Here is a 20,981-nt window from a genome sequence, read left to right on the forward strand (position 1 = left end):
GACAGGGCTGGGCAACACAGACCCTGTTTCTACAAAAATAAAAACAAAAAAACCAAACCAAAAAAAACCAAAGCCTCATTTATCATTTCACCAACCTTATGAGTTTCTACAGGGAATCCATCTCTATGATTCTTAGAGATAAACTTTATTTATTTATTTTTTTGCTCTGTCACCCAGGCTTGTCACGGTCTCAGCTCACTGCAACCTCCGCTTCTTGGGTTCAAGTGATTCTCCTGTCTCAGCCTCCTGAGTAGCTGGGATTACAGGTGCCCACCACCACACTTGGCTAATTTACTTATTTATTTATTTATTTTTTGAGACAGAGTTTCTCTCTTGTTGCATGATCTTGGCTCACTGCAACCTCCACCTCCTGGGTTCAAGTGATTCTCCTGCCTCAGCCCTCCCGAGTAGCTGGGATTACAGGCATGCGCCCCCATGCCCAGCTAATTTTGTAATCTTAGTAGAGACCAGGTTTCTCCATGTTGGTCAGGCTGATCTTGAACTCCCAACCTCAGGTGATCCGCCTGCCTCAGCCTCTCAAAGTTCTGGGATTACAGGTGTGAGCCATTGCACCTGGCCACACACCCGGCTAATTTTTGTATTTTTGTATTTTTTTTTTAGTGGAGACACAATTTCACCCCATTGGCCAGGCTGGTCTCGAACTCCTGACTTCTAGTGATCCACCTGCCTTGGCCTCCCAAAGTGCTGGGATTACAGGCGTGAGCCACCGCACCCGGCCAAGACAAACTTCTTATTTATTAAAAAAAATTTTTTTAGGGTCTCACTGTGTTGCCCAGGCTGGTCTTGGACTCCTGGACTCAAGTGATCCACCCGCCTTGGCCTCCCAAAGTGCTGGGATTACAGGCACAAGACACTGCACTGGGCCAAGATAAACTTCTGCTGGGCTAGTGATGGTGCTACACCTTCTAGAATGGTACATGCTAACATAACCCCGACAAAGAAATACATTTACACCATATTCTAGGACACACACACAAACACACATACCATCACATTTACTGAAATATATTTTCCACTGTGGTTCATTTTTCTTCAAATGCTAGTCACAAAATTGACTTTCTGACCTTTTCGTGGGTTATAATCTATAGTTTAAAAAAGACTGCTTGGGTTCTGGGTTATTTTGTATTACCCAGAATTCTCACCTTTTGGTTTATGTGCAGATATATTACTTTGATCTCATCCATTCAATCAGTAATAATATAAAAAGGTATGAGATATTTTTAAAAACAAGGAGATCTTCTAAAAGGGGATGGAGGGTCTCAGAGCTGGGGGTCCGAGAGCCAGGTGCCCAGCCCCGTTCTGAAACTGCTAGGCATTATACAAATAGTACCAAGTTGGTTTAATAAGATTCTTAACATACAGTTGTGTAATGGAGACTGAGGAAGGAAGAGTTTGCTTTTTATACTTTATTGTTTAAACTTTAAAAAAACTGTGTATTACTTCTATAATTAAAAAATAAAGATACTTCAACCACTCCCCATCCCTGGTGGCTCCCCTCTACTTCAGAGGCCCACACTGCTATCTCCCTAAAAGCAGGCAATTTCTCCAACTGTGGGGTGGAGGTGGTGGGAAGGGATACTGAGGGACCTCAAGGGGCTTTTGCTTTCTTGTATGGTAAGAATATGAGAACCACATACTAACAGCTTCCTTGTGACCCCAAATAGCTCAGGGGTATGTGTAAAATACAACCACGCACTATTATTTTCAGTAATACTGGGTGACTAATTTTTTTCTTTTTTTTTGAGACAAGTTCTCACTCTGTCACCCAGGCTGGAGTACAGTGTTATGATCACGGCTCACTGTAGCCTTGGCCCTCCCTGGGTTCAAGCAATCCTCCCACCTCAGTTTCTTGAGTAGCTGGGACTACAGGCATGTGTCACCACGCCTGGCTAAATATTTACTTTTCAGTAGAGACAAGGTCTCACTATGTTGCCCAGGCTGGTCTTCAATTCCTAAGCTCAAGCAATCCTCCTGACTCGGCCTCCAAAGTGCTGGGATTACAGGTATGAGTTACCGCACTGGCCAGAGTGATTAATTTTGATACATAAATTAAGTACATGCATTTGTTTTTATGTTTGGATTAACAAGCCTGTAATTTGGTGGTCAGCTTAATATCTCCAAAACTATGACAGAACCAGAAAGTATCATTTTTACCAACTCTGTGTCTCAGTTGCACATTCGGGCAAGAGGACACCTTTCTGAAATAGATGGACAAGTTCCTTTTACATCTTCCTGCTTGGCCTTTGTCTTTGATCAGTCTGGAATTATTTTCAGAGACCTAGGCGGCCCACGAGTCAAGCAGCGTGGGGTGGAGGGAGACAACTTACGAGAAGTTCAGCATGGGCTGGCCCACGTGGGAGATGTGAACCTCCTCCAGGTACTGGAAGGGCTGCAGTGTGGGGTAGGTCCCGGCTCCAGGTGGGTCCGACAGCCAGGTGCCCAGCATCCAGGACAGTGGTTCCACCACTGGGTTCATCTTGGGGGGCTCTGAGGACAAAAGAATGAGACTGTCAGTGGCCTCCCTCCAACAACACCTTGCTGAGCTTTAAGCAGGATGCACATTCCATATTGATGCTTGCTTCTGGTGGCCACAGCTAATCCTGGGGGACCTGTCAAGAGGGGGAGAAAATGGTCAAGCAACTGTAAATGTCATACTGAGAGATCCAGCCTCAGAAGCCTCTGCAGTTCCCGCAGAAAAAAGAGATCCAAGAGAGGCCAGGCGGGGCGCAAGCAAAGCCAGAGGCCTCGTGTCCTACAGCAAGGCAGAAAGCAGCTCACATGGGAGGCACGGTGCCCTGGCATGAAGAGTGCGTGAAGGAGACAAAGAGCACGAGGGAGAAAATGAAAAGGGGACGCAGGGTCTCAGAGCAGGTAGAGCGTGAGGAGCCCAGGGGTAGGCGGGGTTTAAACAGGAAGTAAGATCCCGCTTCCCCGAGGAGGGGCTGGGGCTTCACAGCAGCCTGTGTAGTGGCCAGGAGACCCCTTTAGGAGGTCTCCTGTGGGGGTTCAGTCTCTCATCCCACTAAGTGTGAAGGATGACGCCACAGGCCTGGAACTGAGGTGGGGGTGCAGTGACAGGACAGCAGGGAGGTGCGGCTGGGTTGGCTGTTCTGCTGGGCGAACTCAAAGGGACCCCTGCTTCCCGCCTCGCTCAGCAAGGACGGGGTGCTCCCGAGCGGCTTTTCAGGATTCACTCACATGACCCTCGCCCTGGCTGGATGCACGGGCCCTGCTCTTACTCATTTTCTAAGGGAGACCTGTGCGGGGACCACAGCAAAGCCCCACTGCGTGCCACCCACCAAGGGCGCTGGAAGAGAAGGACTGATCCCCAGAGGCAATCCCAAAGACCTGCTTCCCAGGCCTGCTTATCCCTCAAGTCTCAGTGCTTCAACTGACAGAACGGACACTGACACCCAGGAGCAGCAGCAGGGAGAGAAGCAGCTCTGTGGCCGCACGAGCCTCATCTACGGAGCCCACAGATGCCCAAGCACAGAGACTGGCCTGCGCATCAGGACTGACCCCCGGTGTCTCCTCCAGGCCTGCACAAGCAGAAGACGGCTGATGGGGACAGGATCAGGACTGACCACCCGTTTCCTCCAGGCCCATGCAAGCAGAAGACAGACTGACGGGGACAGGAGTTTTTGGAACCATCGCAGCTTCTGAACTATAAGTTCCAGGCAGTCTGGGAAAAGGAGATCTGGGGAAAGGAAAGCAAAGGCTCTGGGGGTGGAGGAGACCACGTCCAAGAACAGCTTGGCATTGAGGAGGGCCGCACACGTGGCCTGGCCCAGTGGCCGAGCCCTGGGGCCCAGAGTGAGAACCGCGGGTGGAGAGCAGGTGATCAGCACTCCGCCTGCTGGCTGCACAGGGCAAACGTAGGTGCCCTGGGGCAGGAGGGTGGGAGAGTCCGTCCCTTTTCTAGACTGGCCTGTGGTCTTTCAATATTTCCTTTTTTGTTTTTTTTAAATGATGATTAAAAAAATTTTTTTTTTCAGTATTTCCTCCTCAAACTCCCTGTGAAAAGTAGGAAGGTGAGGATGGGAATATTTGGATTTTAATAAAACTTTCCTAATTAGACAATAAGAGAATTTTTAAATCAAGATTTTCATTGCAATCTTTCATAGAAATAAGGAATAGAAGCTTCTGAATCCAATGTGTGACAGCCTCTGGAACTAGGCTTGTGATCTATCATTCTTTCATCATTCAACGTGCTGGACACTCTTCCAGGGAGAAGCTAACGGGACAGTCATACATCCCTACGGAGCATAATCCTAGCGAGGGCAGACAATACACAAGAAATGAGTGAGTGATGCAGAACTGAATGTACATTAGGAGATGAGGCAGAATGGCAGTCGGGGCTGTTGGGGCACTGTGAAAACCTACCCAAAAATGACAAGGACACCCTCCCTGAGAAGTGTGCACAGACCAGGCAGGGGATCAGGGTCCCTGCAGCTACCCTGGAGAAGAGCAGACCAGGTGGAAGTGCCAGAGACAGAGGTCCTGGGTGCACAGGCCTGGCCTTGCTGGGGAGGAACAGGAGGCCAGTGTGGCCGGGGGAAAGAGATCCTCGCCCCTCGGAAGGGCCGTGACTTTGACTCTGAGCAGACAGAAGCCCTTGAGAAGGCTGAGTGGGAGGGACGAGGTCTCTGATCGCAACCACAGGAAGCCAGGGAGGGCAATGGCAAAAACCCTGGTGGCAGAGGAGGGTGGCCTGGGCCAGGTGGCTGTAGTGGAGGCAATGGAAAGGACCTAGATTCTGGATCTATCAGAGCCACCCGGATGTGCTGATGGTCTGGATGTGAAACACGTAAGAGAAAACGGTAATGGAGGTTTCTGGCCTGAGCAACTGAGAAGACAAGTTACCATCAATGGAGAAAAGGAAGAATGAGAGAAGAATCTTGGGAGGTGTGAAACGTGCTGATTTTCTAACAGCAAAACTCAGTTACCTGGGATAGCCCAAGTCCCAAGATGGGCTAAACAAACACCATAATTTCTCAGACAGCCAGTTATAGCCTTGGAGACCTTTCAGTTTGGTAGACTTTATCTAGCTCAGCACTGAAAAGAAAGAGGCTTTGGGCAGGGCGCAGTGGCTCACTGAACCTGTAATCCCAGCACTTTGGGATGCCGAGACAGGCAGATCACCTCAGGTCAGGAGTGTGAGACCAGCGTGGCCAACATGGTGAAACCGTGTCTCTATTAAAAATACAAAAATTAGCCGGGCGTGGTGGTGCACGCCTGTAATCCCAGCTACTCGGGAGGCTGAGGTACAAGAATTTCTTGAACCCGGAGGAGGAGGTTGCAGTGAACCGAGATTGTGCCACTGCTCTCCAGCCTGGGCGACAGAGACTTTTTCTCAAAAAAAAAAAAAAAAAAAAAAAGAAAGAAAGGCTTTGCAAATCTCAGGTTTTTGAGCCAGCTCTCTGGCCTGTGCGGAGCACACCCCACAGCGACTGCCACGGGGCTCTGGCTCTCCTGGGACCGGGTGGACTCACTTCCACTGGCGAGTGCAGCCTGCATGGGAGCTGAACCCTGTGGGAAGCGGCACCCTGGGCGCTGGGGAGCAGCGATCCAGAGTCCAGGTTCTGAGCTGCTGCACCAGGGCCGCGATCTCCACCCCTCACGCCCGAGTCCCCGGCACGGCCACCACCGGCGCCTGGGTCCCGAGGGCCCCGAGGAAGAGGCTAAGGGGCCTGGCGGCGCCCCCCAGGGTCCCAGTGGAACAGGTGCGCCAGGGCCGTGGCGCCGGGCATGGCCTTCACAGTCCCCACGGGGCAGGACAGCCCTGGGCTGGGGTGAGCGGCGCGCGCCGCAAGTCCTGCCTCTGCTCCGGGGCGGCCCCCTCCAGCCTCCGCCGGCCCCGCCCCGGAAGCGCAGCCCCGCCTCAGGCGCCGCAGCTCCGCCCTCTCTTGCGCCTGCGGGACCGGGTGGGCCGCGCTCGCCCCCTAGCGCCAGGGTCACGCCACCGCGCCCTGTTTGGGGAGCGGCGGAGAGTCAGGGCGGCGCTGGGCGGCTGGGCGCGCTCACTGGCTGCCACCTCACCTAGCAGGCGTCACAGGGCTCACTCGAGACCTCCAGCAAGAGCACAGGCGGGAGCCTCGCCAGCCCCTCCACAGACCACAGCGACTGCGCCCCACGGCCCGCGAGCCCCCGCCCTCCCCACTCCTGCTTCCCCGGCCACGGGGTCTTCTCCCGGCCCCTCATCTACTTGGCAGACGCCTCTCACCGGCACCCTCTGCCTCCCCCTGGTCTTTCCCTCCCACCACCCACCGTGGAGTCCTCTCCGGGAGGCCCTGTCCTCCATCCAGCGCTCCTCAGAGGGGACCGGAGAGGAGGCGCTCCTTAAATGGGGGAGAAAGACGGACAGAGCCAGGGACAGCGAGAGACGGGACGGGGACAGAGACAGACAGACACAGACAGAGACAGAGAGAGACAGGGCCAGAGAGACACGGGGATGGGGCCAGAGACAGACGCAGAAAGGGATCTTACTCTTTCTTCCCTTAAAACCAGAGTCTCTGGGGGTCTCCGAGGGGGACCCTCAGGTAAGTAACAATATTATCACCTTCCCTCCCAAGAATTAAAAAAATAATAAAAACGAAAAAACCTTTTCCCTGAACTTGATTTTGAGGGAAAATAGGTCACAGATAACCCACAGCCACCAAAACACACATACGGATGCTGTGAGAAGTGGTAGGTCAGTGCCTCGCTGGAGGACAGGAGGGGCCTCTGCGAGCTGGGGCAGCGGCCCCTGAGGAGAAGCCTCACGGTCTGGCCTGGCTCAGAGGCCTGGGGCAGAGTGGGGAGCCCTGGAGGCTCTTCTGGCCCCTGCTCTGCCACAGGGAGCTCCTGCAAACAGCAGGCCCAGGGCACCCCACGCGTCCGCCCAGGACACCCCAGGTGTTTGCCCAGGTGCTGAAGGGCCAGGCTGGCCTCCATGCAGGGCTACCCACCACCTGCCATCGAGAAGTAATGCGCCACTCCGAAAGAAAGGGGTGCTGCCGGCCGGGCGCGGTGGCTCACGCCTATAATCCCAGCACTTTGGGAGGCCAAGGCGGGTAGATCATCTGAAGTCAGGAGTTCGAGACCGGCCTGGCCAACATGGTGAAATCCCGTCTCTACTAAAAATATAAAAAACTAGTGGGGCATGGTGGCGGGTGCCTGTAGTCCCAGCTACTAGGGAGGCTAAGGCAGGAGAATCACTTGAACACCGGAGGCAGAGGTTGCGGTGAGCCGAGATTGTGCCACTGCACTCCAGCCTGGGTGACAGGGTGAGACTCTGTCTCAAAAAAAAAAAAAAAAAAAAAAAAAAAAGAAAGAAAGAAAGAAAGAAAAAGGCGTGCTGCCCCTGAAGACTTTCTGCTTCTCCAGCAATGGACTAATGGACTATAAGACACTGCCTGAGTTCAGAGATGGACAAAAGGTGACAAGACACCAAGTGTGAACAAGAGCAGTAAAACAAACTGCAAAATGTTGATGGGGCAAAGGTGAAACTAAGAGAAAGGGTCTTGCTCTGTCACCCAGGCTGGAGTGCAGTGGCATGAATACAGTTCACTGCAGCCTTGACCACTGGGGCTCAAGTGATTCTCCCGCCGCAGCCTCCCAAGTAGTTGAATGAAGCTGCTCCATGAAGAAAGACCACTAACTAAACATGTAAGAACTCAGGAGAGAAACGGCAAGGAAAGAGAAGGTGAAATGTGACCTGGCAGAAGTCGAGAAAGTAAAAGAAAAAAAATCCAGCCACCACCCAAACGAAGTGGAGATTGGAAGGAGCGCAGGGAGAAACAAACAGCGGAACACAGAGGACAGAGATGAGTCAAAAAAAAGAGATAAAAGATAGAAAAACGGAAACAAAGTTAGAAGGACGGGAACGCCTGGCACACTGCTGATGGGGACGTGAACTGGCACAGCCTAGTGAAGGCTGTCTGGCACGTGCTTGAGAGGTTAAGCGTGGAGCAGTGGCCCAGGACTGCCACTCCTGGAGACATGCGTACCCAGCAGAAATGACACACCTGTCCCCACAAGACGCTGCCCATGAATGTTTACAGCAGCACCATTCCCAACAGCCCCAAGGTGGAAACAACACAGATGTCCGTCAACCAATGAGTAAACAAACTGCAGTATATCCAGACAATGAAATGTTATTTGGCCATAAAAATGAAGTACTAATACAAGCTGCAATTCAGATGACCCTTGACAACACACCATGTGAAAGCAATCAGGCTCAAAAGAGCACATATTCTGCAATTCCATTTCTGTGAAAGGTGCAGAACCCACACATCTACAGAGACAGAACGTGGGTTAGTGTTTCTCCACAGCCGCGCTCTGTGGCAGAAGATGCTAGTCACACGTAGAAGGCGCATGAGGAGGGAAGGTGAGTGGCAAGGATGCTATGGCTGGCCACAACGATCCTTCCAGATGGCAGGCGCATGAGCTGGTTCACTGACACGTGCAGTGAGTGCAAGCTACAAACTGGATTCCGAAAACTCAGTCCAAAAAGTCTTCAAATAATTCCATAATCTTATATTATCGGTGGTTGCCTGTTGAAATAATTTTTAGATAGTATCAGGTTAAATAAAATATATTATTAAAATCGATTTCACTTGTTTCTTTTTACCTTTTTAATGTGGCTATTAGAAAATATTAAACTACCTAAGAGACTCATTCTCTAGACCTTTTCGACAGTGCGGGAATGGAGTTTCAACTCTCAGCACGCAGGGAGCTTTGTTTCTATGTCTTCTTCCTGAGGACATTACCAGCAGCTGGATGTCATCAGGAGACAACAGGGAAATGATGTGGAAAGAAACCTCCGTAAACACTGAATGTGCTAAGCCAAAAAAAAAAAAAAAATGCGGTTATAGACACAACAAAAAAAAATGGTTATAGGTGGTAGATGCCGGGTCGTACAGGCATGACACTCAACTCACAGGACCCTTGAAGGGGCAGAACCCCCGGCTGGTCTTGTCCCTGAGAGCTGACACTGCAGAGGCTTACAAATGTAGTAGTAGTAGAAGATTTCATTTTAAAAACTGGGCCAGTCGCAGTGGCTCACACCTGTAATCCCAGCACTTTGGGAGGCCGAGGAGGGCGGATCGCCTGAGCTAGGAGTTTGAGACCAGCCCAGGCAACATAGCAAAACCATCTCTACTAGAACTACAAAAAATTGGCTGGGCGTGGTGGCACGTGCCTGTCGTCCCAGCTACTCAGGAGGCTGAGATGGGAGGATCACTTGGGCCTGGGAGGCAGAGGTCGCAATGAGCCGAGATGACATCACTGCAATCCAACCTGCGTGACAGAGCGAGACCCTGTCTCAGAAACAAAACAAAAACAAACCAAAAAAAAACTAAAACACAACAAGCATAATATAAAATAAGATGACAGAACCAAGACTAAAAATGCTTGAACTTACATATTAAAAAGCTTTTCAGGGCCAGGCATGATGGCTCATACCTATAATCCCAAAACTTTGAGAGACCAAGGTGGGTGGACTGCTTGAGTCCAGAAATTTGAGACCAGCCTGGGCAACATAGTGAAACCCCATCTCTACTAGAAATACAAAAAAATTAGCCAGGCATGGTGGTGCGTGTCTGTAGTCCCCGCTACTTGGCAGGGTAGGTGGGGAGAATCACTTGCGCCCAGGAGGTTGAGGCTGCAGTGAGCCAAGATCGCGCCACTGCACTCCAGTATGGGCCAACTGGAGAGACACCCTGCCTTGAGGGAAAAAAAAAAAGGGCTTTTCAGACTGGACCACAAAGCAAGACCCTCACCTCTTTTGCTGTAAATGAGAGATGCACCTAAAATAAAGCAATTCAGAGAGACATTCCAGAAAGCTGGGCAATAAGCAATAAGGAAGCAGGCTTCCCGATCTTACCATCACGTAAAACGCATGGAACTAGACAAAGAACGGCTCTTCCGAATGAAGGGCAGAATGCACAATGAAGACGTAACCGTGAAGGATACTCATGCACCAAGCACAGCAACATCTATAAAGCAGAAATTACTGATGACACACGAAGATGTCGAGAAAGAAACTAAATGAAACTGCAATTCACCTGTAAGTCTGAACGAATACAAATAAAACAAAATTCCCAAATAATATAATTAATAAGGTAGTTCTGACTGATACATATTGAATTCTGTAGCTTACAACTAGGGAATACTGCCGGGCGCAGTGGCTCATGCCTGTAATCCCAGCACTTTGGGAGGCTGAGGCGGGTGGATCACCTGAGGTCAGGAGTTCAAGACCAGCCTGACCAACATGATGAAACCCTGTCTCTACTAAAAACTCAAAAAAAATTAGCCGGGCGTGGTCGCGCATGCCTGTAATCCCAGCTACTTGGGAGGCTGAGGCAAGAGAATCGCTTTAACCTGGGAGGCAAAGGTTGCAGTGAGCCGAGACTGCACCATTGCACTCCAGTCTAGGTGACAAAAGTGAAACTCTGTCTCAAAAAAAACCCACAAAAACACAAAAACAAACAACTAGGGAATGCCTTCTTCAAGTTCCTCTGGAACAGTCATGCAAACTGGCCTTCTAAATGGTCAAAGCCTGTAAGTTCCAGAAAGCAAAAAGAAGTCTACTGTCTGATCACAATACAGTGAGACTAGAAATGAAAATGAATCAGGTGTCCCTTGAAAACACTGCGCTAAAAGAAGACAGACAAAAATGTATATATTCTATGATTCCAATTAGATGAAATTTGAGACCAGGCAAAATGGATGGAGGGTGGGGGAATCTGAACAGTGATGGGGAGGGGCTTGAGGGGAGTGCAAAGGAGAACGTGGACTGCTGGACGTGGGTGTGGCTGCACAGGCGCCTGCACCTGCCAAAACTCACCACGGGAACACGTAGGAGCTTGTGTTTCACTTAGGCGAATTATACCTCAATAAAAATGTTATAAAGAAAAACCTCCCCAAAGAAATTAATATTTCAAAAAGCAGAAAACTAAAAAAAACTAAAAGCATTTTATCCCAAGAGTGTTTAATATGTTACTGCAGCACAGGGCTCTGGGCAGCCTCAGAGCAGGGGATGTGGTGGGGAGTGGGGTTGGCCTCACAGCTCAGGGCCTTGGCTCCTGGCCCCAGGGTCTGCTGCCACCCAAGCTGCAGCCCCTACTGTAGATCTAATATTTCGAGAAAAGCCAGAGGCTGATTTTGGGCTAAAATATCCCAATTTCTAAACATCTGTTCAAATTAAAACAAATGACACCACTGTGGCGTGAGTCGCATACTTTGGGGCAGGTGCAGAGGGCCAGAGAGGGCTGGAGCCACACACAGCGCCCTGCCCGGTGCCTCTCACCTCCCACCTCTCTTCTCCACTCCTCTCTTCTCCCAGGTGGGAGTGAGGACGCCACTGGCGGCCACCCAGCACATCCCCGCGCCCCAAGCCCACAGTTCCCAACACATCAGGAGAGCTCTTCGCTGCCCTCAGCCGTGTTTCTGAGTAGGTTTCGCGTTCCTCAGGATGCTGGGGAGCTGGCTGTAGACACAGGCCCAGCCCGGCTGGCCCGGCAGCAGGGAGGGTGCCCCGGGGACACACTCTGCCCCAGTCCTGCAGCCGGAGCAGCCCAGAGCCCCTGCCATAAGACGCCTGGGAGAACTCGGTCAGGGGGCTGGCAAGGACAGGTGAGCACAGCTGGCTCCTCTGAAGAACTGGGCTTATCTGAAGTCTGGTCAAGTTGAACTGGACCATCTATTCCCCCAGGTGGGCCTGGATGGGCCAGCGCCTTTTACCTAGAAGGAGGGACATGGCCCGGGCTTTCTGCCTCAACCCTGCCTCGACGACTAGCCCAAGGGAGATGGAAATGAGAGTGAGACGAGAGGGATGGGTGGGCTGGAGATGGCCAGCAGCTGGCATTGCTGGCAGCTTGGAAGGGGACCCGTGACATCAGTGAGAAGGGCGGGTGCAGGCGCACGAGAGCTGAGGGCGAGCCCTGGCGTCAGGACCAGAGAGGCCACCACAGAGTGGGTAAGCAGTGGCGCCTGCGCAGGGGGATGGTGTCCCGGTAAGAGCAGGTAGGGAGAGTCTGCCTCAAAAATTCTGGCTAAAAGTGAGCTTTTAAGTGGACTTCGCTACGCGCATGCCAGGTCAGGGAAGCAAGTCCCGCGGGCCCTCGAGAGGAGCTACCCTGCAGGCGGCTGCTGCTTCGGGAGCACGGGGCCCACACCACACTTGGGGACAGGACAGGACGCAGCACTTTGGGGGCACGGGGCCCACACCACACTTGGGGACAGGACGCAGCACTTATGTGGCAATTTCTTTTTAAAAAACTAGAGAATTCTAAGATGGCTCTGAAATTCAGAAGGAACGCTTTTGAGTAGAAAAAATAACATCTGACTGGAAAGGAAGGAGCACGAGGCTAAGCAACTAGATGGAGGCTTATGGCTGTGACCATCTAATGGCTGTGAGAAATACTTCCCGTCCTGTTGCCCTCCCGGCTTGCTGTTATTTGCTCTGAATCTTAATGGAGTTTAATTTGGACACGGACAACAGGTCGGGCAGTAAACAAGCAGTGGCGGCGCCTCCTTCTGGCTACGCTGCACCTCACCAGGTTAACCTGCTCCTGGGGCCGCTCCCCCTGCACCCTCCACCACTTCAGGCTGCGCGGAACGTGGCAGCATCCTAGCCACTGTCCCTCCTTGTTGTCACTGAAGCATGGGTGGGGGTGAGGACGAGGTCGACCAGTAAGAGAATTTTAGAATCCAGACAACCAGTAAGAGAATTTTAGAATCTGGATGACCAGTAAGAGAATTTTAGAATCTAAACATCAGGTTACGTGAGTCTAGATATATGTTAAGATCCATCAAACTGTGACCTCAATATCTGTGTATTTTACTCTCTGTAAATTATACTTCGTTAGAGAAAAATAAATTTAAACATGAAACAAAAAATACTATAAAGGACCTAGTCTATTTGTCACTTTCCACCTCTTTAAATAAACCAGACAGGCTTTTCTAGGCATTTCTTTTCTGATTTCATTTTTCTTTTATTAAAATCTCAACCAAAATGCAAAAACAAATTTAAATTTCCTGCAAGAAATTTAAATTTTCATGTTTTGGCCCAAGACACTGAAAGTAGGCTTACCCATCCCTAAGTTTTCTAAACTCCGGACACTCGTCAAGGTTCCTCAAGGTTGTTTTCTGCCAATTGACAGGAAATGTTTGCACCTGGCTCTTAATGGCTCTGCAGGAAGTGAATGCTAACTTTAAATGGTGCATTCTGGGAATTGTAGTTCCACTATGAAAGATCATCTCTCAGAAGAAAGTAAAAGACAATGACAGCTCAGATCACAGAATTTTGGAGCTGGAAGGAGCTTTGGAGGTTAGGTGAATTTTATGAAAGAGGGACTGGCCAGAGGTCTGGGCGGAGTGACGAGTGCGGCTTCTACCCTCAGGCCTCCTCCACCAGCTACATCAGAGGAAGGCAACACCACAGAGCCAGGCACATCCTAAATGCTTTCTCTCTCCAGAGCAGTCTCTCTGGTCACCCCTGGCATGTTCTTTTCTGTCTCTTAGAGGCTGGCTGGCGACTCATCTTCACCTGGATGTGGAGGCTCAGGCTGTTCTGTCTCCCGGCAAGCGGCCCGGGAACCCAGGACAGGAAGTGGGCAAATGCACCCACAGGGACCTGGGGACGGCTCCTTCCTGGAGCTCCCACCCTCACATCTCTTTGTGTTAGTGACACGGTGTTTCCTGCCAAGGCACACACAGAAAGGGACACTTGCTGCTTGGTACAATAGGGTGCATGGAAGCTGAGGCTGCGCAGCCTGCGCTGGCTGTCCCAGGTGGGGAGGAGCCGTCCAGGAACACCATACTAGGTTTGGGCCCACTGACAAGGCATACCAGCAGGGAACTGTCGTTTTAAAGTGACACCAAGGCCCTCAACTTATCAACCATGAAACGGAAGGAGCTGCATGCCCAGGGGAAAAACAGAAATCATGATGGAGAGAAAACACAGCAAGTATTTCTATAAAATATAAAAAGGACATAAAGTGGGTACACATAATTTGCAAATATTATGTTTGATTACCTCGTTAATCCGAGTCTCAATTGAAGAACTATTAGAATCTACAAGTGAATTTGATAAGATGGCCAATTACTAAAATTGGTAGCTTTCCCACATGCTAGCAATAACTGAAAAATAATGGGGAGTAAGCTTCCGGTTTCAACTCTCACATGTAAAGAGCTTAGGAGTCATATACCACAGCCTTAAAACTGCAGCAAAAAACACTGAAAGAAGTGAAAATCAACAACTTTTCTCGGATCCATAAGGAAATGAGGTCACACATGTCTCTCCTGCCACAGAGAATAGCAGTGAGATCAGCTCACGTGGAGCAGAATCTACAGTCTACAGGGGACAGAACTGGTGGGAACTTGATTTGGACAAAATGCTGGAGGCTGAACATGGCAGGAGTGAGAATCTCCTGCGGTCCTACATTTTCACAGGTTTCACCTCCAGGAACCCCATCAGGTTCTCCCCATGAAAAGCCAAGAAAAAAAAATCACCTCATGTCTCTGGGATGAGGAGGGGGAGGTGACCACCTTGAAATAAGCCCAGAGCGTTCTCCAGGCAAAGGCCAGGCCTGCTCCGCAGCGAAGCCGACTTCACCAGGAACTCATCTCAGCTGGGAAGGTGGGAAGGGCATTTCACCACTCCAGCCCCACCAGTCTCCTGTCTCACCCAAGCGGGGAGGAGAAAGGGAGGGACACATATGAAGGTCACAGCTCAGGGACACAGGCCACTAAAGGGCTTAAATCGACTCACAGGCTGGAGCCTGCTTCCCCTCCCAGCCCTGTAGGCTCCAGCATAACATCCTGGGTGGGAGTGGAAAGGGCCCAGGCGCAGGCTGTGGAAGGCACGCTCGGAGAAACTCCACAACAGGGAGACAAAACAAGGACCCTCGAGGAATTGTACAGCCACTGCAGGATTAAACACAGCCCGACTGCCAGCCAGGTTAAGGGGATGCCTTCCAAAGAAGGCTCACTTACTTCACCTTTCAGTCACGCAGCCCTCACCGATGGGGGATGCGTTGACAAATGCGTCACGAGGCAAGTTCATCATTGTACAAACGTCACAGAGTGCACTTACCACGTACCGCGCACCTAGGCTGTATGGCAGAGCCTGTGCTCCCAGGCTACAAACCCCAGCGTGTTACTGAATACTGTAGGCAGTTGTAACACAATGCCAAGTGTGTGTGTACCTAAAACACATCTAAACATAGAAAACCTACGGTAAAAATATGGTATAAGAGACAATGGTTCACCTGCAGGGGGGCACTCACCAGCATTGGAGTGTGCAGCACGGGCAGTTGCTCTGGGTGAGTCGGTGAGTGAGGGGTGAGTGAGGGGTGAGTGAGGGGTGAGTGAGGGGTGAGTGAGGGGTGAGTGAGTCGGTGAGTGAGGGGTGAGTGAGGGGTGAGTGAGGTGGTGAGTGAGGGGTGAGTGAGGGGTGAGTGAGGGGTGAGTGAGTCGGTGAGTGAGGGGTGAGTGAGGGGTGAGTGAGGGGTGAGTGAGGCGGTGAGCGAGTTGGTGACTGAGGTGGTGAGTGAGGTGGTGAGTGAGGGGTGAGTGAGGGGTGAGTGAGGGGTGAGTGAGGGGTGAGTGAGGGGTGACTGAGGTGGTGAGTGAGGGGTGAGTGAGGGGTGAGTGAGGGGTGAGTGAGTCGGTGAGTGAGGGGTGAGTGAGGGGTGAGTGAGGGGTGAGTGAGGCGGTGAGTGAGGGGTGAGTGAGGTGGTGAGTGAGTCGGTGAGTGAGTCGGTGAGTGAGGGGTGAGTGAGGGGGTGAGTGAGGGGTGAGTGAGGGGTGAGTGAGGCGGTGAGTGAGGGGTGAGTGAGTCGGTGAGTGAGGGGTGAGTGAGGGGTGAGTGAGGGGTGAGTGAGGGGTGAGTGAGGGGTGAGTGAGGGGTGACTGAGGCGGTGAGTGAGGGGTGAGTGAGGGGTGAGTGAGGGGTGAGTGAGGGGTGAGTGAGGGGTGAGTGAGGGGTGAGTGAGGCGGTGAGTGAGGGGTGAGTGAGGGGTGAGTGAGGGGTGAGGGGTGAGTGAGGGGTGAGTGAGGGGTGAGTGAGGGGTGAGTGAGGGGTGAGTGAGGCGGTGAGTGAGGGGTGAGTGAGGGGTGAGTGAGGGGTGAGTGAGGGGTGAGTGAGGGGTGAGTGAGGGGTGAGTGAGGGGTGAGTGAGGGGTGAGTGAGTCGGTGAGTGAGGGGTGAGTGAGGGGTGAGTGAGGGGTGAGTGAGGCGGTGAGTGAGGGGTGAGTGAGTCGGTGAGTGAGGGGTGAGTGAGGGGTGAGTGAGGGGTGAGTGAGGGGTGAGTGAGGGGTGAGTGAGGGGTGAGTGAGGGGTGAGTGAGGGGTGAGTGAGGCGGTGAGTGAGGGGTGAGTGAGTCGGTGAGTGAGGGGTGAGTGAGGGGTGAGTGAGGGGTGAGTGAGGGGTGAGTGAGGGGTGACTGAGGTGGTGAGTGAGGGGTGAGTGAGGGGTGAGTGAGGGGTGAGTGAGGGGTGAGTGAGGCGGTGAGTGAGGCGGTGAGTGAGGCGGTGAGTGAGGGGTGAGTGAGGGGTGAGTGAGGGGTGAGTGAGGCGGTGAGTGAGGGGTGAGTCGGTGAGTGAGGGGTGAGTGAGTCGGTGAGTGAGGGGTGAGTGAGGGGTGAGTGAGGGGGTGAGTGAGGGGTGACTGAGGGGTGAGTGAGGGGTGAGTGAGGGGTGAGTGAGGGGTGAGTGAGTCGGTGAGTGAGGGGTGAGTGAGGGGTGAGTGAGGCGGTGAGTGAGGGGTGAGTGAGTCGGTGAGTGAGGGGTGAGTGAGGGGTGAGTGAGGGGTGAGTGAGGGGTGAGTGAGGGGTGAGTGAGGGGTGAGTGAGGCGGTGAGTGAGGGGTGAGTGAGGCGGTGAGTGAGGGGTGAGTGAGTCGGTGAGTGAGGGGTGAGTGAGGGGTGAGTGAGGGGTGAGTGAGGGGTGAGTGAGGGGTGAGTGAGGGGTGACTGAGGTGGTGAGTGAGGGGTGAGTGAGGGGTGAGTGAGGGGTGAGTGAGGCGGTGAGTGAGGCGGTGAGTGAGGCGGTGAGTGAGGGGTGAGTGAGGGGTGAGTGAGGGGTGAGTGAGGGGTGAGTGAGGCGGTGACTGAGGCGGTGAGTGAGGTGGTGACTGAGGCGGTGAGTGAATGCGAAGGCCTGGGAGATGACTGTACACTATGGTAGACTTTCTCAACACTGCACACTGAGGCTACACTAAATCGACTAAAAAAAATTATACTACGATGTTACAATGGCTACAATGTCACTAGGTGACAGGACTCTTTCAGCTCCATTAACATCTTATGGGACTACCATGGTGTATGTGGTCTGTCATTGACCAAAACATCATCATGTAGCACACGGCTAGATCTGATGTATCATGTCTACCTCGCGACCAAAAATTACAAGACATGCTAAGAGGCAAAAAAAAACATCTGAAGAGACAGAGTGAGCATCAGACCCAGACTCAGGTATGGCAGAGATTTTAGAATTACCACATGGAAAAATTAAAATCACTGGTTAGTTCGGGCGTGGTGGCTCACATCTGTAATCCCAGCACTTCGGGAGGCCGAGGTGGGTGGATCACTTGAGGTCAGGAGTTCAAGACCAGCCTGGCCAACATGGTGAAACCCCATCTCTACTAAAAATACAAAAATTAGCCGGGCGAGGTGGCAGGCGCCTGTATCCCAGCTACTTGGGAGGCCGAGGTAGGAGAATTGCTTGAGCCCAGGAGGCACAGGTTGTAGTGAGCCGAGATTGCGCCACTGCACTCCAGCCTGGGCAACAGAGCAAGACTCCATCTCAAAAAAAAAAAAATAATAATAATAATAAGTATGATTAATATGCTAAGGGCTCTACTGGAAAAAGTGGGTGATAGGCAAGAAAACATGGGCAACGTAAATGGACAAAAGAACAGAAAGGAAATTGCTGCAAACCAAAAACACTAACAGAAATGAAGAATCTCTAAAGGCTCATCAACAGGATGGATATGGCTAAAGAAAGAATCACTGAATTGAAGATGTCAATAGAAACTTCCCAAAATGATACGCAGAGAAAAAAATGGCAAAAAAACCCCCCAGAATATTGGAGAATTGTGGGGCAAAAGTGTTACATGAGCATAATGGGAATGCCAGAAAGAGATGAAAGGAGCAGAAGTATTTAAATTAACCATAGTTCAGAGTTTTCCAAAATTATCGACAGACACCAAACCACAGATCCAGGAAGCTCGGAAAACATCAAGCAAGATAAATACCAAAGAATCTACACATAGGCATGTCATACTCAAACTGCAGAAAACCAAAGACTAAGAGAATCAAAAGAAAAAAAATCCTTACACGTAGAGCAGAAAGAGTAAGAATTACAGGCCGGGTGCGGTGGCTCAAGCCTGTAATCCCAGCACTTTGGGAGGCCGAGGCGGGTGGATCACGAGGTCAAGAGATCGAGACTATCCTGGCTAACACGGTGAAACCCCGTCTCTACTAAAAAATACAAAAAAATTAGCCAGGCGTGTTGGTGGGCGCCTGTGGTCCCAGCTACTCGGGAGGCTGAGGCAGGAGAATGGTGTGAACCCAGGAGGTGGAGGTTGCGGTGAGCCGAGATTGCGCCACCGCACTCCAGCCTGGGGGACAGAGAAAGACTCCATCTCAAAAAAAAAAAAAAAAAAAAAAAAAGAATTACAGCGGACTTGTCAGAAACCACGCAAGAAAAAAAAAAAACCAAACCAAACCAAAAACATATAATTCTATATCCAGTGAAACTATCCTTCAGGTGCAAAGGAGGAGTAAAGAACTTACATTTTTCCTACTTTTTTTTCTAAATCTCTGAAAAAGAAACTCAGTATAAAGACTTATTTAGGCCGGGTGCGGTGGCTCACGCCTGTAATCCCAACACTTTGGGAGGCCAAGGCAGGTGGATCGCCTGAGGTCAGGAGTTCGAGACCAGCCTGGCCAACATGGTGAAACCCCGTCTCTACTAAAAATACAAAAAAAAAACACTGGGCCTGGTGGCGGGTGCCTGTGATCCCAGCTACTTGGGAAACTGAGGCAGGAGAATCGCTTGAGCCCAGGAGGCGGAGGTTGCAGTGAGCCGAGATGATCACACCACTGCACCCCAGCCTGGTGACAGAGCGAGGCTCTGTCTCAAAACAAAACAAACAAACAAACAAAAAAAAACTTTAAATAAAAACAGAGGATTCACTGCCAGTACCTCTCCCCTTTGAGAAATATTGAAAGTTCTTCAGGGAGAAGGAATATGATATATGTCAGAAACTAAAATGTATGTTAAAAAAAAAAGGGAGAGCATCAGAGAGGAGTAAGTGAAGGTAAAATAAAATCTTTTCTTATTCTTAATTGACCTAATAGAAAACAAAAAAAAAAAGTTTTTTTTTTTTTTTGAGATAGGGTCTTGTTCTGTTGCCCAGGCTGGAGTGCAGTGGCATAATTACGGATCACTGCAGCTTCAACCTCCTGGGCTCACGCGATCCTCCCACCTCAGCCTCCTGTGTAGCTGGGACTACAGGTGTGCACCACCATGCCTAGCTAATTTTCTTTTTTTTTTTTTTTTTTGTAGAGATGGGGTCTCACTATATTGCCCAGGCTGGTCTCAAACTCCTGGGCTCAAGCAATCCTCACACCTCAGCCTCTCAAAGCTGGGATTACAGGTGTGAGCCACCTCACTTGGTCCCAAATATATGTTGACTATAAGAAACCCACTTTGAGGCCGGGCACGGTGGCTCACGCCTGTAATCCCAGCACTTTGGGAGGCCGAGGCGGGGGGATCACAATGTCAGGAGATCGAGACCACCCTGGCCAACATGGTGAAACCCTGTCTCAAATAAAAATACAAAAATTAGCTGGGTGTAGTAGCGCATACCTGTCATCCCAGCTACTCAGGAAGCTGAGGCAGGAGAATCACTTGAACCAGGGAGTCGGAGGCTGCAGTGAGCCAACGCTGCACCACAGCACTCCAGCCTGGTTACACAGTGAGACTCTGTCAAATAATAATAATAATAAAAATAAAACGACAAAAAAACCCACTTTGAATATAAAGACATAGATTAAAAGTAAAGGGATAGGCCAGCACGGTGGCTCACGCCTGTAATCCCAGCTCTTTGGGAGGCTGAGCCAGGCAGATAGCTTGAGCTAGGAGTTCCAGACCAGCTTGGGCAACATGGCAAAACCCTGTCTCTACAAAACATACAAAAATTAGCAGGGCATGGTGGCACGCATCTGTAGTCCCAGCTACTTAGGAGGCTAAGTGGGAGGACCACCTCAGCTCAGGAGGTGGAAGTTGCAGTGAGCCGAAATCACACCAGTGACCTTCAGCCTGGGTGTCAGAGCAAGACCCTGTCTCAAGAAAGAAAAAAGGAAAAAAAAAAAAAAAAAAAAAGAGAGACGGTACAAATTATTGATATCATTAAAAAAAAGAGAGAGGAGGGGGTCAATCGCTGTTAATCCCATGGCCATTAAAAGGTTAATAGAGCAGTATTATAAACACCTCCATGCCCACAAATTTAATAATATAGATGAGATGGACGAATTCCTTGAAAGATACATCCACCAAAACTCACACAAGAAGAAATAGATAATCTGAACAGGCCTATATTGAATATAGGGAAAAAAACAATCTTTTTCTCTATATGCACACTCTCAGGACACTTCTATGGCCACAGGCAGGTCTTTTCCCACACTGACCAATTCTCTGATACCATTTAGGTGTCCTGCACGTCAATGCAGTTCTGACACCAACTGGAGTTCGTACACATCCCACAGGTAAAGGGCTCAGTCCCACAAGACTGCCCCCATCTGAGGACGATGGCAAGTAGTGGGTTCCAGGTTACTCACAGCCTCTGTCCCACCTGGCTACTAATCCAGGATTCCCACAGCCCCTTCCCCGGGTTTGATAATCTGCTAGAAGGCTCACAGAACCCAGAAAAAGAGTTTATTTACTAATGCCAATTTATTACAAAGGATAT

At 50.8% G+C, this 20,981-nt stretch overlaps 1 protein-coding gene and 1 long non-coding RNA gene across 3 annotated transcripts in view; both read right to left on the reverse strand.

Annotated features, from left to right (window-relative positions):
* THAP4 (THAP domain containing 4) overlaps positions 1-20,981 on the reverse strand; it is a 53,030-nt gene that overhangs the window by 18,994 nt on the left and 13,055 nt on the right. Inside the window, exons 1-2 of one of the 2 annotated variants that reach the window (XM_055291261.2) lie at positions 13,097-13,205; positions 2,349-2,508 (exon numbers count right to left, since the gene is read on the reverse strand). In XM_055291261.2, coding sequence (XP_055147236.1) covers positions 2,349-2,508; positions 13,097-13,100 — 164 coding nt within the window. In that variant the 5' untranslated portion in view covers positions 13,101-13,205. Of the gene's footprint in view, positions 1-2,348; positions 2,509-13,096; positions 13,206-20,981 lie in introns of those variants that run through there. The other variant, XM_055291260.2, reaches the window with a different exon arrangement.
* LOC129488688 (uncharacterized) lies at positions 7,768-12,920 on the reverse strand. Its single transcript, XR_010122273.1, has 4 exons — positions 12,561-12,920; positions 9,887-9,998; positions 8,668-8,842; positions 7,768-8,555 (listed from the first exon to the last, which is right to left on the reverse strand). It is a non-coding gene; the product is annotated as an uncharacterized lncRNA (long non-coding RNA).

The sequence above is a fragment of the Symphalangus syndactylus genome, chromosome 8 (genome assembly GCF_028878055.3).
Source record: "Symphalangus syndactylus isolate Jambi chromosome 8, NHGRI_mSymSyn1-v2.1_pri, whole genome shotgun sequence".
In the NCBI taxonomy this organism is placed as follows: domain Eukaryota; kingdom Metazoa; phylum Chordata; class Mammalia; order Primates; family Hylobatidae; genus Symphalangus; species Symphalangus syndactylus.